At 44.3% G+C, this 15,786-nt stretch overlaps 1 protein-coding gene across 7 annotated transcripts in view; it reads right to left on the reverse strand.

Moving 5' to 3' along the window:
• The window catches only part of LOC147443555 (DNA-3-methyladenine glycosylase-like), a 53,015-nt gene extending 41,857 nt beyond the window's left edge, over positions 1-11,158 (reverse strand). Inside the window, exons 1-5 of one of the 7 annotated variants that reach the window (XR_015189976.1) lie at positions 10,602-11,156; positions 10,309-10,502; positions 10,126-10,197; positions 9,896-10,019; positions 9,746-9,816 (exon numbers count right to left, since the gene is read on the reverse strand). Coding sequence is in view for 6 of the 7 variants with exons in the window: in XM_086526354.1 (XP_086382480.1) it covers positions 9,736-9,816; positions 9,896-10,019; positions 10,126-10,197; positions 10,309-10,502; positions 10,602-11,040 (910 nt within the window). In the remaining variant the exon portion in view is untranslated. Of the gene's footprint in view, positions 1-9,735; positions 9,817-9,895; positions 10,020-10,125; positions 10,198-10,308; positions 10,503-10,601 lie in introns of all 7 variants that reach the window. The other 6 variants (XM_086526354.1, XM_086526356.1, XM_086526357.1 and 3 more) reach the window with 6 other exon arrangements.
• Between the last annotated feature and the right edge of the window lie 4,628 nt (positions 11,159-15,786).

A 15,786-nucleotide genomic window follows, 5' to 3' on the forward strand; every position in this document is an offset into this window, starting at 1 on the left:
GGAGTGGTGTTGTGGTTCTTTGCCACTCCATCTGTACCTCTTTCAAAGAGGTCTGGTTCATATATTTTGCCATCTTCGGATCCTTGGCAAAATTGAGCATCATCTTTGTTGCATCGCCAATCAATTGACGACGCTCCATCTCTCTTTACTCCGCCTGAGTAGGCCCAGGCGGGCCATATTCTCTGTCTGAATCTTCGTTGTGATCCCAGCCCGCATCTCCAGATGCAGAAGGAGTCCACTGATCATTGCCTGAAGCCATAGGTGCCGCGGAAAAAAAATTCGGGGATCGGATTTCTCGTAGAAGAGAAATCGGCCGTGCTCTAATACCACTGTAACAGACTTGGACACTCCAAGTCAAGAATCAACCGCGACAGCACCAAATAACCACTTCAAAACAATTCACAGATCACAATAGATTTGCATTGGCCCGACGGAGTTCCGTGCCTAGAGATATTGGCCCCAAAGACTGGCGCCCCTTTCGGTATTTCTTTTTATATTAATCAATCATCAAAGTACAAGAGAGCGGTTAGGGTTTCACTCTCAGACTCTACGTCCAAATGCTCTGAGAAGTGAGGCCCTCACCACTAATTTAAAGGTTCCAAGGGATGCCCAAAAGCAGAGCCCCAAAAGCTTCAAATCAAAAGCAATTGCTCTCTCTCTCTCACAGAGAGTCAAAACATGAAAGCGAAAGCATTCTCTCTCTCTTTCTCATTTAAGTAGAGAAAAAGCGAAATTTGCGTCACTCATCATTTTCCCCAAAAAAAAAAAAAAAAATTCAGCCTCCGCGATTTACAGAAATTAGGGTTTCTGGCAAAAATTAGGGTTTGCAGGAATTTTAGGGTTTCTGCTGTCCGCCACGTCATCACTTTGTGACAGATGCTGTTGGACTATGCCGATGACGACGACGGCGACTTGGGCTGAAATCTGAGATCTTCTAGATGCTGAATTTCTTGGACTGTTTCAAGGCTGAAAATGACTGTTTTCTTGCTGTGGTTATGGCTGAAAATGACTGTTTTCTTGCTGTGGTTATGGCTGAAATTGATCTCTTCCTTCGGGGTTTATGCTGCAGATGAAAACGCTGATGCTTTGTACCTGCTGAGCTGCGTTTTAGGGCAGATCTGCACCTGCTGAAAACGCTGCCAATGATGAGGAACACCTGCTGAAAAACGCTGGTCTAGAGGGCTGAAATCGTTGATGATCTGCTGGCAAAAACGCTGGGATGGGCAGCAAGGTCTAGCGTTAGTGCTTGATGAGAAAACACTGAAGTGACTTGCTATGATGGGGCTGATCTACATGTGGTAAAAACGCCAGGCAAGGTTGGTTGTTGGCGATGCTGGATCTAGGGACTGTGGGAGGAAACGCTAGGGCAGCCAAGGGGATGGAGAGGGCAGATCTTGGAAACGCAAGGGAGGGAGAGGTCGTCTATGGCGATGGGGTCGTGAGGGGGGTACTGCTGAGAAGTTGCCTGTTGAGCGGGAAGCTCCTGCTGCCTCTTCTGCCCTTTAGTGCTAACTTGGGTTTGCTTATATAGAAACTTAGCAAAATTGCCCTACCTACTTTTGTTGGAAAGTCACTTAAAAATAATAAGTGAAAATCCCAATAAATAGGAAAATAGGCTAAATGCACTAGAAAATTCCCCTAACTGATGCTAATGGATTCTGATGGGAATTTCGATGATCATGCTGTGTGCAGCCGGAGGATATGCATCTATGCTAAGTGATTGGGCATGCACGGTCTACGAATAGACTCACAAAAGTGCCAGATCACTGCTAATCTAGACTTGACTGAACCCTGCTGTGGTGTAGCTTGTCCACGGACACATAGGGTTGGGATGTGTCACGTGACATGGACTTTATGTGATTTGCCTCCTGGCAAAAAGGCCATTGGTATGCAGTGGGTTTACAAGTTGAAACGCAAGCCGGATGGTGAGATCGATCGCCATAAGGCTCAACTTGTTATGCACAGCAAAAAGGCATAGATTATGAAGAGACTTTTGCTCCCACTTGTCGTATGACTACTGTGCGTTTTCTATGTGCATTGGCAGCTCATTTTGGTTGGGATGTACATCAATCAGACATTGTTACTGCTTTCTTGAATGGTGACATATTTGAGGAAGTTTATGTAACGCAGCCTCGCGGTTTTGTCATAAAAGGACAAGAGGACAAAGTGTGCAAATGTAAGAAGGCTTTGTATGGGTTGAAGGAATCTCCTCGTGCTTGGTATGAGAAAGCTGACACTCATTTGGTTAAACGAGGCTTTCGTAACAGTCCAACAAAAAGCACATTGTATGTAAAGCGTGCGGGTGATGTACTTCTCACTGTGGTTCTTTATGTTGATGATTTGTTGATCACTGGACCAAATGAGAGACATTGCTGAATTTAAGACTGATTTGAATGCTACTTTCAAGATGAAAGATTTGGGGCTGTTGCATCATTACTTGGGTATACAGTTTAAGCAGTGTGATGGTGGTATTGCCTTGTGTCAAAAAAGTTACATAGAGACATTGCTATGTAAGTTTGGACTTGAGGATTGCAACCCTATTGCCACTCCCATGGAAACAGGTTTGAAGTTGAGTCTACATGATGCTGGCAATCCTGCTGATGTCACTCTTTACCAAACTGCTATGGGCTGCCTCATTTATGTATGCAACACGAGGCAAGATATTCAGTTTGCAGTCTCACAGGTCAGCAGATTTATGCATAGCCCAGGGTCTAAGCATTGGCAGGCTATCAAGAGGATTTTCCGCTACCTTAGTGGCACTTTACATCTTGGCTTGTTTTATCCCAAGGGGGGATCATTGCCACCAGACTTACATGCTTTTTCGGACTCAGATTCGGCTGGTTGTTTTGACACGCAAGTGTCCACAAGTGGTTTTTGTTTCATGCTTGGCAGTTCATGTATATCATGGTTGAGCAAGAAGCAACCTACTGTGGCCACTTCGAGCTGTGAGGCTGAGTACAGGGCAGTCTTCACAGCTACGATTGAGTGTGTATGGCTCAGACGCCTTATGGCTGATTTGGGTGTTGGACAGGGCACTGCCAACACTATCTACACTGACAGTCAGAGCGCATTGGCAGTTGAGAGGAACCAAATTTTTCATGCTCACACAAAGCACATTGAGGTGCATTACCACTATGTTAGGGAGAGGCTCTCAGCAGGAGAGATGAGCTTGGCTTATGTGCCAACACAGGACAACCTTGCAGATCTTTTCACAAAGGCATTGTCTCGTGAGAAGCTTGACGCTATTCGCAAAGCTTTGGGCTTACTCCCCTTTGTGGACTGATCATGTCCTTAGGGCATGGCACTTCCCTTTACTCATGTGCCAGCTCTCGTTCACCGCATCACTCCAGGGGGGGATTTGTTACCATATACATCTCGTAGTGATGTGTGCGAACACACTAGGACCGCCGGGGAATTTTTTCCCTCTTTAGGAGGTTTTCCCCCCCGTGCATTGTATATACGCCCATCACTCTAGGGCTATCTATCTTTCCATTGCACACTAAGTAATACACTCTCTATTGTGTGCCTAGAGCTTCCTTTGTCTTCTCCAAGCTGATGTGTGTGAACACACTAGGACCGCCGGGGCATTTTTTCCCTCTTTAGGAGGTTTTTCCCCCCGTGCATTGTATATACGCCCATCACTCTAGGGCTATCTATCTTTCCATTGCACACTAAGTAAACACTCTCTATTGTGTGCCTCGAGCTTCCTTTGTCTTCTCCAAGCTGTGTGTGTATCTCTGCCACCCTAATTCCAACAATCTTCGCGATGGAATCAGCCCTAGACTCAGCGTTTTCAGTTTTCAGCAGTCAGTTTCCGCAGTATAACCCCCAAACGTCAAAGATCTCACCTTCCCGCAGCAAATCCTCGCCGCACGGTCAGATGCTGCAAGGTTTGCAGTTTCAGCATCTGCGTTTTCAGCGCGTCGTCGTCGCATCGTCGTCGTCGACATCGTCACCGACATAGAGTCAGAATTCAGCAGATAAAGATTTGCAGATTTCAGCTCTTAGAGTTTTCAGATTTCAGCCCGTCTCGTCGTCGTCCTCATCGTCGTCGACATCGTCGGCAAGTCCAAGCATTGTAGAGATTTGTGCAATCATAAGTAGACCGCTCTTGCCATAGAGAGTGGGGCCTTCGGAGGAGGGTCTGACAGCTTTTCTGGTGTCGTATTCTTCTCTCTCTATCTCTCAGTCTCGGCGCCTTCACTCACAGTGTCCATTCACTTTGTTTGTGTCCATTGCATTCTCTCATTAAAGAACGGAAGGCTCTCCCTTCCCTAGGTAAATAGAACCTTGAGCACAGTTCGGAGCACTCATATTGAGCAAAGTTCAAGATTCATTCCGCTGCATTTTACATGGAATAGGTATCTTCATGGTTTTGTGTTGGAAGTGGTTTCACGAATTTTCAGCCATGGAGATTCTTGAAGAAGGAAGAAGCATGACTCCACACCTCAACGTGGGCCGGCAAAGAGTCCTTTCGAGGATTCCGGATGGTGTTGGCGATCTCCCTTGACGCCATATAGTTCGGTACCAGTACCTCACTTTGAAAAGGAGGGAATGTCGCGTGACACATTCAAACCTATGTATCTGTGGACAAGCTACAGCATGACCAGGGTTCAATCAGTCAAGCCTGTATAGGATAGGAAGTGATCTGGCACTTTTGTGAGTCTGTTAGCAGACCGTGCATGACCAGTGACTTAGATTAGATGCATATCCTCCTTTTGCACACAGTAGGATCATCAGCATTCCCATCAGAATCCATCAAGGAAATTTTCCAATGCATTAAAACCTATTTTCCCTATTTTTGACATTTTTCACTTATTTATTAAGTGACTTTTGTTGGGAACTAGGTAGGGCAATTTTGCTAAGATAATATATAACCAAACCAGAGCTAGCACTTTCTGGCAGAAGAGGCAGCAGGAGCACCTTGCTCAACAGGCAACTTCGCAACAGAACCCAGCAGAGCCCTAGCGTTAACAGATTTCCCCGAAACACCAGTTCAGCCCTAGCGTTAGCAGTTTCTTCAGCAAGGACAGGTTTCAGCCCCTAGCGTTTTTGGTTTGCAGATCAACCTCAGCGTTTTTACAGATCTTCGCGACGGAATCAGCCCTAGACTCAGCGTTTTCAATTTTGAGCAGTCAGTTTCCGCAGTAGAACCCCTAAACCTCAAAGATCTCACCTTCCCGCAGCAGATCCTCGCCGCACGGTCAGATGCCGCAAGGGTTGCAGTTTCAGCCCGGAAAACGCAGATTTCAGCATCTGTGTTTTCAGCGCGTCGTCGTCGCATCGTGGTCATCGACATCGTCACCGACATGGAGTCAAAATTCAGCAGATAAAGATTTGCAGATTTCAGCCCTTAGAGTTTTCAGATTTCCGCCCGTCTCGTCGTCGTCCTCATCGTCGTCGACATCGTCGGCAAGTCCAAGCATTGTAGGGATTTGTGCAATCATAAGTAAACTGCTCTCGCCATAGAGAGTGGGGCCTTCGGAGGAGGGTTTGACAGCTTTTCTGGTGTCGTATTCTTCTCTCTCTATCTCTCAGTCTCAGCACCTTCACTCACAATGTCCATTCACTTTGTTTGTGTCCATTGCACTCTCTCATTAAAGAACGGAAGGCTCTCCCTTCCCTAAGTAAAAGGAACCTTGAGCACAATTCGGAGCACTCATCTTGAGCAAAGTTCAACATTCATTCCGCTGCACCTTACACTAAATCTGTAAATGCTAGCTGATCTGACCGTGCCGCGAGGATCTGCTACGGGAAGGTCAGATCTGCAAGGTTTGGGGGTTCCGGTACGAAGTCTAAGTGCTAAAAATGTAAAACATTGATGCTCTATGTTGATCTGTCGCCAGGAATCTGCAAAACGCTAGCTTGGGCTGCAATCTACAAAAACGCTAGGCATGGTCTGTTGTTTGCAAAAACGCCAAGGCAATCTGCTAGAATCTGCTAGCGCCAGGCTGATCTGCAACCTGCAAAACGTTGGGGCTGATCTTGATGAAAAACGCTAGTTAAGTTGCTGCAAAAAACGCTAGGGCCATCTGCTACAAAAACGCTGGGTGGTCTTGTTGGGGTCTTGCTGAGAAGGTGCACTGTCAGACACTAGGTCTCTACTGTCTCTGTTGCCTCTTCTGCCAAGAAATTGCTAGCGCTAGTTTTCTTATATATTTCCTTAGCCAAATTGCCCTACCCAATTTCCCAACAAAGTCACTTAATAATAATAAGTGAAAAATGGCTAAAATAGGAAAAATGGGTTCTATGCACTGTAAAATGCTCCTAATGGATACTGACTGTAATCTGATGATCGTGTTGTGTGCAACCAAAGAAAATGCAACTACTCTAAGTGTCTGGACATGCACGGTCTGCGAACAGACTCACAAAGGTGCCAAAACACTTCCTAAGCTAACTGAACCCTAGTCAAGAAGTAGCTTGTCCACATCATAGTTACCAGGAACGGGAAACCGGAGCGGGAACGCGAAACAAAATGCCATTCCCTGTTACGGGTACTCACGTTTGAAACACGGAACGGGGATTCGGAACGGGAACTTGGAATGGGAATGGGGACGGAGACCTGAAAACGGCCATTCCCTATTACTATGGTCCACATGCACATAGGGTTAGATGTGCACGTGACATCCCCTCCTTTTTAAAGTGAGGTACTGGTACCAAACTGTATAGCGTCGAGGGAGATCGCCAACAATGTCTGGAATCCTGTGAAGGACTCTTCACCGGCCTACTCTGATGCGTGGGTCGTGCGAAACTTGAACTTCATAAAGGTCTACAACACTTGCTTCTATGGGCCGCGCCGAAAGCGACAGTCATCTGTGGCTGCTTCAATGGTCCAACTGCGTCTATGGACATAGATCTACCTTCATCAAGAATCTCCGAGGAGGAAGATTCCTGAAACCACTTCCAACACAAAAACATGATTCCATGTAGAGTGACTGGAAAAAGACTACTCTTTCTAAAAAAACTGTTATAAGGTGCAGCGGAATGAATGTTGAACTTTGCTCAAGATGAGTGCTCCGAACTATGCTCAAAGGTTCCGTTTACTTACGGAAGGGAGAGCCTTCCGTTCCTTTAGTGAGAGAGTGCAATGGACACAAACAAAGTGGATAAACTGTAAGGTGTAGCGGAATGAATGTTTGAACTTTGCTCAAGATGAGTGCTCCGAACTATGCTCAAGGTTCCTTTTTCTTATGGAAGGAAGAGCCTTCCATTCTTAATGAGAGTGCAATGGACACAAACAAAGTGAATGGACATTGTGCGTGAAAGTGTATGAGACTGAGAGATAGAGAAGAGAATACGACACCAGAGACGTTATAAAACCCTCCTACGAAGGCCCCACTCTATATGGCGAGAGCGGTCTACTTATGATTGCACAAATCTCTACAATGCTTGGACTTGCCGACGATGTCGACGACGCGATGAGGACGACGACGAGACGGGCTGAAATCTGAAAATGCTAAGGGCTGAAATCTGCAAATCTTTATCTGCTTAATTCTGACTCTATGCCGGCGACGATGTCGATGACGACGATGCGACAACGACGCGCTGAAAACGCAGATGCTGAAATCTGCGTTTTCCGGCTGAAACTGTAAACCTTGCGGAAACTGACCGTGCGGCGAGGAACTGCTGCGGGAAGGTGAGATCTGCGAGTTTCGGGACTTGATCTACGGTGTCTAAGGGCTGAAAACTGAAAATGCTGATGGTTCTTGAGGTTCCGTCACGGAGAACTTGCAAAATGTCGGGGCTGATCTGCAAACCAAAAACGCTAGGGCTGAAAATCTACTGCTGTCGCCGGTTGTTCTGCAAATGCAAAACTCTAGGCTGATCTGTTGTGTCTTGACGATGCCGGGGCTGATCTGCTATGCACAAATCGCCAAGGCTGATCTGATGCAAAAACGCTAGGTCTTCTGTGGAGAAAACGCCAGAGTAGTCGCGGGGGTTGGTCTTGCTGAGAAGTTGCATGTTGAGCAAGGTGCTCATGCTGCCTCTTCTGCCAAAAAGTGCTAGCTCTGGTTTGCTTATATACAAACTTAGCAAAATTGCCCTACCTACTTTCCAACAAAAGTCACTTAAAAATAATAAGTGAAAAATGTCAAAAATAGGGAAAATAGGTCTATGCACTGTAAAAATGCTACTGATGAGATCTGAGTGGAATCTGATGGTCATGTTGTGTGCAACCAGAGGATATGCATTTAATCTAAGTGTCTGGACATACACGGTCTGCGAACAGACTCACAAAAGTGCCAGATCACTTCCTATTCTAGACTGACTTGACTGAACTGAACCCTCGTCATGCTGTACCTTGTCCACGGACACATAGGGTTGGATGTGTCATGTGACATCCCCTCCTTTTCAAAGTGAGGTACTGGTACCAATTGTATGGCGTCGAGGGAGATCGCTAATAACATCCGGAATCCTGGAAAGGACTCTTCACCGGCCCACTTTGATGTGTGGGTCGTGCGATACTTGAACTTCATAAAGGTCTGCAACGCTTGCTTCTTTGGGCCGGCCGAAAGCGACAAAGTCTTCTGAGGCTCCTTCGAGGCTTCAACTTCGCAAATGCAAAAATGCTAGGCTGATCTGATGTCTGCAAAAACACCAGGCTGATTTGGGAATTTGCAAATGCTAGGTGATCTCCTGCAAACTGCGAAACGCTCATCTGCTACAGAAAACGCTATCTGTGTCTCGATGGCTAAAAAACGCTAAGTCCTCCTCTGCTGGTCTTGCTGAGAAGGTGCACTGCCAGAACTTGGTTCCCTGCTGCCTCTTCTGCCAAAAAGTGCCAGCACTAGCTTTTCTTATATAGTCACTTATCAAAAATGCCCTACCCAGTTTCCCAACAAAGTCACTTATCAATAATAAGTGAAAAATGGCTAAAATAGGGAAAATAAGTTCTGTGCACTATAAAATGCTCATGATGGATTCTGATGGTAATGCTGATGATGATGCTTTGTGCAACCAAAGGATATGCAACTACTCTAAGTGCCTAGACATGCACAGCCTGCGAACAGACTCACAAAGGTGCCAGAACACTTCCTAAGCTGACTGAACCCTCGTCATGAAGTAGCTTGTCCACATGCACATATGGTTAGATGTGCATGTGACATCAGCCAACAAGAACAGCCTTGCCCCGTCGCTCGTGTGTATCATTCCCATGCTACTTTGAATTTTGTACTTTCATGTGTGCACTTTGATAGAAGAGGAGGCACAACAAACAACAAAGAAACTCCTCAAAGATATGTTGGACTTTCATCATGATTGCTAATCTGCAGGATGAGAAGTCTCTTGATTGGGCTGCAATAACACATGCAACCACTGAAAATATCTACACCAGGCATGGTGCCATGGACTAGCATAGCAACACCCGAGAGGTAGCTCCTGAAAGTGGCCGACTCTCTGAAAAATTCCACACCCAGGCAATTAGATCGATCAAGAAATGTTTCAAGTTATTGTAAGATCACCTCTTTTAAGCAATGACATGAGAAATGCACAGCCTGCAGGTCAAAACTTATGTGTAGTTTTAGTGAATAACTAGGCATTTTTCTGTAAATGTACTTAGTACACCAGCCCTTGCCCAAAAGGTCACAGCCAACCCTCCCTGCGACTCAAGTCAATGTGTATCTAATTGTGGTCACTAACATACATTTAGCAAAATTCTCAGTAAAAATTTGACACACAGAAAGCCTATTCAATTCATATTGCGAAATCCATTTAGATATCCGCTGTGTTACCTACATATCATTACCTTCCCTGGTCCTGTCAGGAGAATTGGCTTGCTTGAAACAATACCTCTCCTTGATTGGATAGTTTGCAATCCTGCACCATCGCAATATGAGAAATGGAAAAGAATGTTTCTTTCAATTGCAAGAACTACAAGTTCGCACGAGTAATTAACCTGCTATGGGAGCACAAGACCGGATCAATACAGCGGCTCCCACCCCCTTGATGTCTGCTACAATATTCAGCATAACGTGCAAACCATAGCACAGATAAACATACGCATGACCACCAGGCCCAAACTGATAACCCACCCAATGTGGTCATCAAAAATATGGCTTAAAGGCTGAGTTCAGTAACTATGCTTAGCCTTTGCACAACTTTCATGAAGAGGAAAAACATACTGACCATGGCAGCAGTTCGGGGAGTAATACCAAACCGCGCATGGCAAGCAGAATCGTTAGGCCGGTATGCCTCCACCTGAAGAAGAAGAACTATCTAAAGGTGTCTCTTTCAACCACTTGTATCCCTCAAATTGAGACACAAAAAAAATTGTCTTATTGACTGGTAAATCATTATGCAGTTTCAAACCTCAGTTATCTGAAGCACCACATCATCTCTTCGTAGGAACTTTCCAAGAAGTTTTGGGGCAAGTTCCAAAGAATCACACTGGAAAAAATCCGCCTCTAAACGGGCTGGGAGCTTCTCATAATCAAAGTCTGAGGAGACAATCTCCATTTGGGTCTTGATTCTTTTTTGAGATGAATGAGTGGACAATGAGAAGCCTGTTGTCACAAATTTATGTAGCCCATTCATATCAAGTTTTCAAGAACTCAGCAGCATAAAAAAGTATTTGTCAATCGTGCATGTTTAGTGATACTTACTTGTCTGTGTGAAGGAGGGAGCATTAACTTCATGGACGCCATCGTTAAGAACATTTTCAGAACATAAGCAAGGGGAATGACGGCCTCTCCTGTGCAACTCTTTGTTCAGGTTGTCAGTGGGAGTGGAAGGCAATGCGTTGTGATCACAATCCGCAGCCTTCAATGTTAAAGCTGCAGTCTTTCTTAGGTGCTTCGTCTTGTTTGAGATGGGCTCTGCAGCAACATGAGTGCCTTTGTCATCCTCAAATGTTTTGGATGATTTCAGGGAGTTAAGGCATGTTGCTGTCTTTCTGTCAAAAGGAAGGGTGCTAGGGGCCGCAGCCCTCTTCTTCTCCATGGAAGAAGGGTGCTGCCGAAGCCTGGAGTTGCGAAGAGCTTTCTCTCTGCTGGTGTCCGAGAGCGAAAAGGTAGCTTCCCAGCTCGTTGGGGACGATTCCATTCCTCCTTCGGCGTGACAAGCTCTGGTCAACCCGCCAGCCAAACGCAGCCTCCCATTTTCCCCACTGTCGTGAGTACTTCAGTAGTCGTAGCCACGTATTGGATACAAATACATATACTACTCTCCTAGTCGCTCTCTTCTGTGTTTTATTCATTAGTTTGCGAGATTCCCCTGACGTGAGGCCTTCCACCCACCTTCCACCTAAAGTTTCTCACCTTTCAAAAGTAACATTCAAGTCTCGAACTCAAAGCCGCTGGGATTATAGCTTCCATGATGAGGTTGTAACCAACCGAACACTAAGGCGAAGTTGCGTTGCAGTCCTCCACTTAATTATAATAAAAAACTCGTCTGACTTGCCTCTCTGTCGTCGTGAGCCACCTGACGTCTGGCCTGTCGTTGTTGAATGCTCCTGCTCCTGTTGTTCTCGCGCAGAATCTACACAGCATGCTTTCTGTGCCCACCACCTGGACTCACATGTTGTTCCTCGCCTAGCATCACGGAAGATTCCCTCTTTTTTTCGAATTAATCCCAGCTGGTACCCCCTACTCGCTCTCTTCTTATTATAATCATTTATCGCACAGATTCCTTACGATTCCCATCTTACATCTCAAGGGAATTATATTACCCTTACCTTGTAAAAGGAATGAGATGGGAGAACTCGAACTCAGTCACGCAGAAGTCCTTGACTCTATGACCTCACACCTAACCACTGGAGCAGCAGGCCTCGACGGCTTCGTCGCATCCCATTATATTAAAAAAAAGGTTTACGCTCGCAACCTCTGCGCCCACTCTTCCCCTTGGCACGCCACCTTATCGTCAACTCCTAGAGATGACGCCCTGGACAGGAAACTCCTCAAGCACTCTCTCTCTCTCTCTCTCTCTCTCTCTCTCTCTCTCTCTCTCTCTCTCTCTCTCTCTCTCTCTCTCTATATATATATATATATATATATATATATATATATATATATATATATACACACGACTGCAATCGAAATTCGGGACCTCCTCAAAGTTTGCATGAGGAGAATCAGTCTTGATTCTCCTCTTCTTTTCTTTATCGAAAATCGTAGCACCTACTGGCTGGCCTGAAACAAAATACATTAACTGAAAGATGCCTTCAAGATTCCCTCCACCATCATCATCTAGTCCTCACCTCCTACTCGGCCAAAACCTTCTCTCGCTTGCGTGCTACCCTTCCTTACCTCTCGATGCGTCCTTACGAGCCTGAAAATCCGCCTTCCCTGTGAGCTTGCACCTAAGCTTCCCCTACCATTCATGGACTTGCACCTATAGAGCAATCCCCCGGCCCCGGTCATCTCCACTATGCCTTGGAGAGAGGGGGGGGTTATTCTATTCACTTGTGCCTTATGAAGCGTCTCACCTTTGCTCTGCGATGAGAGAGAGAGAGAGAGAGAGAGAGATTCATCTACTCTTCTGCGATGTGCACATGAGAGGGAGAGAGATAGAGACCTAATTGGGAGGCATGGCCTCCACATGGCCTGCCTCCCCCTTCTCACTCCTTTACTTCCAAATCTCCTCATGCATCTTCTCGTTATCTCCATTAATGGGCCATTTTTTTATTTTGTTCTAGCCGGTACCCCCTACTACTTTCAAGAGTTGGGGGTTGAACCCGAACTGCCAGAACCGTAGGATCGACGGCATTGAAGTGGGATACAATTACCACCATACTTTTTTTGTCCGAGTTTACTTTTGCAAGCGCTTGCATGGTTGAGGCGTTGGGTTGCCAACTAGGAGTTCGTGGGTTCAAGACCCAGGTGGAAGGGGTTCATCCACATCGTTGACATTTTCTCACACGTTCTCCTCAAGACTCGCCATGATCGTCGATCCCACCTCTTTAGCTTCATTAAAGACCTCGTCTTATATAGTGTCCAGTGTTCGCCACAAATGTTTGCAAAAAAATGAAGTTTAGTGTGCTTTTACTAGCTAAAATTACAAATACCGGCTAGATTTTCAAACTTGCCTTGAAGAAAACAATAGAATCCTAAAAGTAACAGTGTGTAAACAAAAAAATATTCTCGACTAAAAACGGAGAAAGACTTGAGTGTGGTCTTTTAATGTATGGTTAGGAAAAAAAAATGGCAAGCCTTGTTCCCCACCGTTCCATTCTGGATCAAACTCCAAGAGAGCAAGAAGTGAAAGCCCATTGAAGTGAACATCAAGTAAACCCCATGTGAACATAAATTGAACTTCCATCACAATGTGAATGCACTTACTTCAAAGTGTTCACATTGATTCCGATGTGAATACATTGATTCCAATACGAATGCTAGCCATGTGAACTCCCCCCATCCATACTCTTTCAAATAGTGCGTGATAGCCTAATGGATGATGGCATGTATAGGTGGTACCAAAAAGGAGTGTCTTGGACACCTCTTTTGGGAGGAGAGAGTGGGGAATAAGGTAGGCTATCAAAAGGGATTTTTAACACTAGAATGGTAACCTAACAGGACATAAAAGTGTCCTTTCAGGGTTTTAGTAAAAAATTCCAAAACCATAGTAGATCCACTCATTTTGAAAAATCCTTTCATGAGCTTATAGTTCAATAACTACTACATATGGAAAAAATGAAAAACTTGTAATTTTTCTCATCCCATGGTCACTACAAGCCTCCAAAGTTGATGGACCAGTGCATTTTGCCCAAAACAGCAATTTCTTACGGTTGATTGCATATAAATAAGAGTGGAGATTTTTGTAGGACATGAGATAAAATGCCCCGTTAACTTCAATGGGTTGGTGACCAAAACATATGGTTGCTTTTACCTCACTAATTTTTTTTTGGGCAAAAAAATTAGGTACAAAAAAGTTGCATTTTTGCCATTCTGCGGACCTATTATCAAAGTTTCTATAGTCACGCTCAATACGGATACTATATACATGTTTTCTTAGTTCTCTTTGGGCCTCTGGATTCAAAAGGAGCCATGGAGCATGTCAAAAGGATAATGGATCTCTTACAATTGGAACCTTGGGGGCAATGATAAAGTGCTAAATACAACAAAACATGAAAAAACTGGGTTTACCATTATGACCTCTAGAAACCCATAGAAACTACTCAATATCTAGCCAAGTTTGTAGTCTATGATTAGATATGGTCACTACCTACAAAATACACAAAATTGGACTAAGAAACTAGCAATATTGAGAAACTTATACTTGCTACTCTAAAATGTATCGTATTCTTCAGCAATCAAAAAACTCAACCATCATCATATACTATGCTATGTAGCATATTAGGTCCCCCAAAACTCAAGGAAGATTAGCTTTATATTATACATTACACTTACACAATCAAAATTGAATTTGGATATCAAGAAAGCCACCAAAAAAATTATAAAAATGCTAATTTTGGCCAAAAAACAGGATTATGTAATTCTTGTAAATTGGTAATAACTTTCAATTTTAACACGTAGCTCTCCCTACAAGCATCAAAACATGTTGAGAACTATGAAGGCCTAACCTCTAGCCATCTAAACCTCACAAACATGAAGTTTAGAGTGGTATAGTTGCCAAAAATTGAAAAAAAAAACAAAAACAGGACCCGTTTTTTCACACAGTTTAGGTTCAAAAATGTTGTGCAAGAGTAAGGTTAATGGTGAGATCTATGCTCAAAAAAAAATGCTAAGTTTTTTTCAGCTCATAAGGAAACTTTGTGGATATATAGCACCTAGAAATTCATTTTCATACTCTTCAAATAATTCAAGCAAAATGGTCACTTAACAGGACACAAAAGTGTCCAAGGACATAAAAGTGTCTTGTTACCATTCTAGTGCTAATTCAAATAATTCCAACTGAACATTCTAATTTCATTCCACTACAAGAGGCTATTCATATTAGCGACGCTCAAAAAAAAAAATCCCGGCGTCGCTATGAGCGTCGCAAAATTTTTTGTAAATTTGCGACGCTCATAGCGACGCCGGCTGGGCTAAAAAAATAACCGAGCGCGCCCAAAAACTCAGATTTCAGATCTGAGTTTTTCGGCGCCCTCAAGCAAAGAGTAGGTAACGCTCTCTCTCTCTCTCTCTCTCTCTCTCTCTCTTTTTCTTCTCCACACACACACACACACACACACACACGAGGAGAGGAAGGAGAGCCAGGTATGCTCCTTCCCTCTCCTCATTCTCATGTTCCCTTCCCCTCTTTCTCTCTCCCTCTCTCTCTCTCTCACACACACACATACACACACACACATAGTGTTTTTGAGAGAGAGAGAGAGAGAGAGAGAGAGAGAGAGTACAAACAAAAACAAAAACGCACACACACATACATAAAAAAAGAATGCACACACACATTGAGAGAGGAAAAGAGAGAGAGAGCATGCATAAACAAAAAACGCACGCATTGAGAGAGGAAAAGAGAGAGAGAACATGCATAAACAAAAAACGCACACATTGAGAGAGGAAAAGAGAGAGAAAACATGCATACGATCCAAAAAAACGCACACACATTGAGAGAGAAAGAGAGAGAAACTAATTTAACGTCGTAGGAAACTAATTAAAATTAAAAGACCTAAAGATCTAGCCGACGAGGAGTTGAACTCAAGACCTATTATTCAAGAGGGAAATGGCATAATCAATCTATCATACTTGGCATGGGTGATAGAAAGGTTATACCATTTATCTCTTTTTATTGGCACACACATCCACACACACGCACACACACAAGAAGAAGAGAGTTATAACGTCGTAGGAAACTATCTTAAAAGACGTTAAAGATTAGGTTAGATGTAGA

The sequence above is a fragment of the Adiantum capillus-veneris genome, chromosome 13 (genome assembly GCF_014529385.1).
Source record: "Adiantum capillus-veneris isolate H3 chromosome 13, ASM1452938v2, whole genome shotgun sequence".
NCBI classification, from domain to species: domain Eukaryota; kingdom Viridiplantae; phylum Streptophyta; class Polypodiopsida; order Polypodiales; family Pteridaceae; genus Adiantum; species Adiantum capillus-veneris.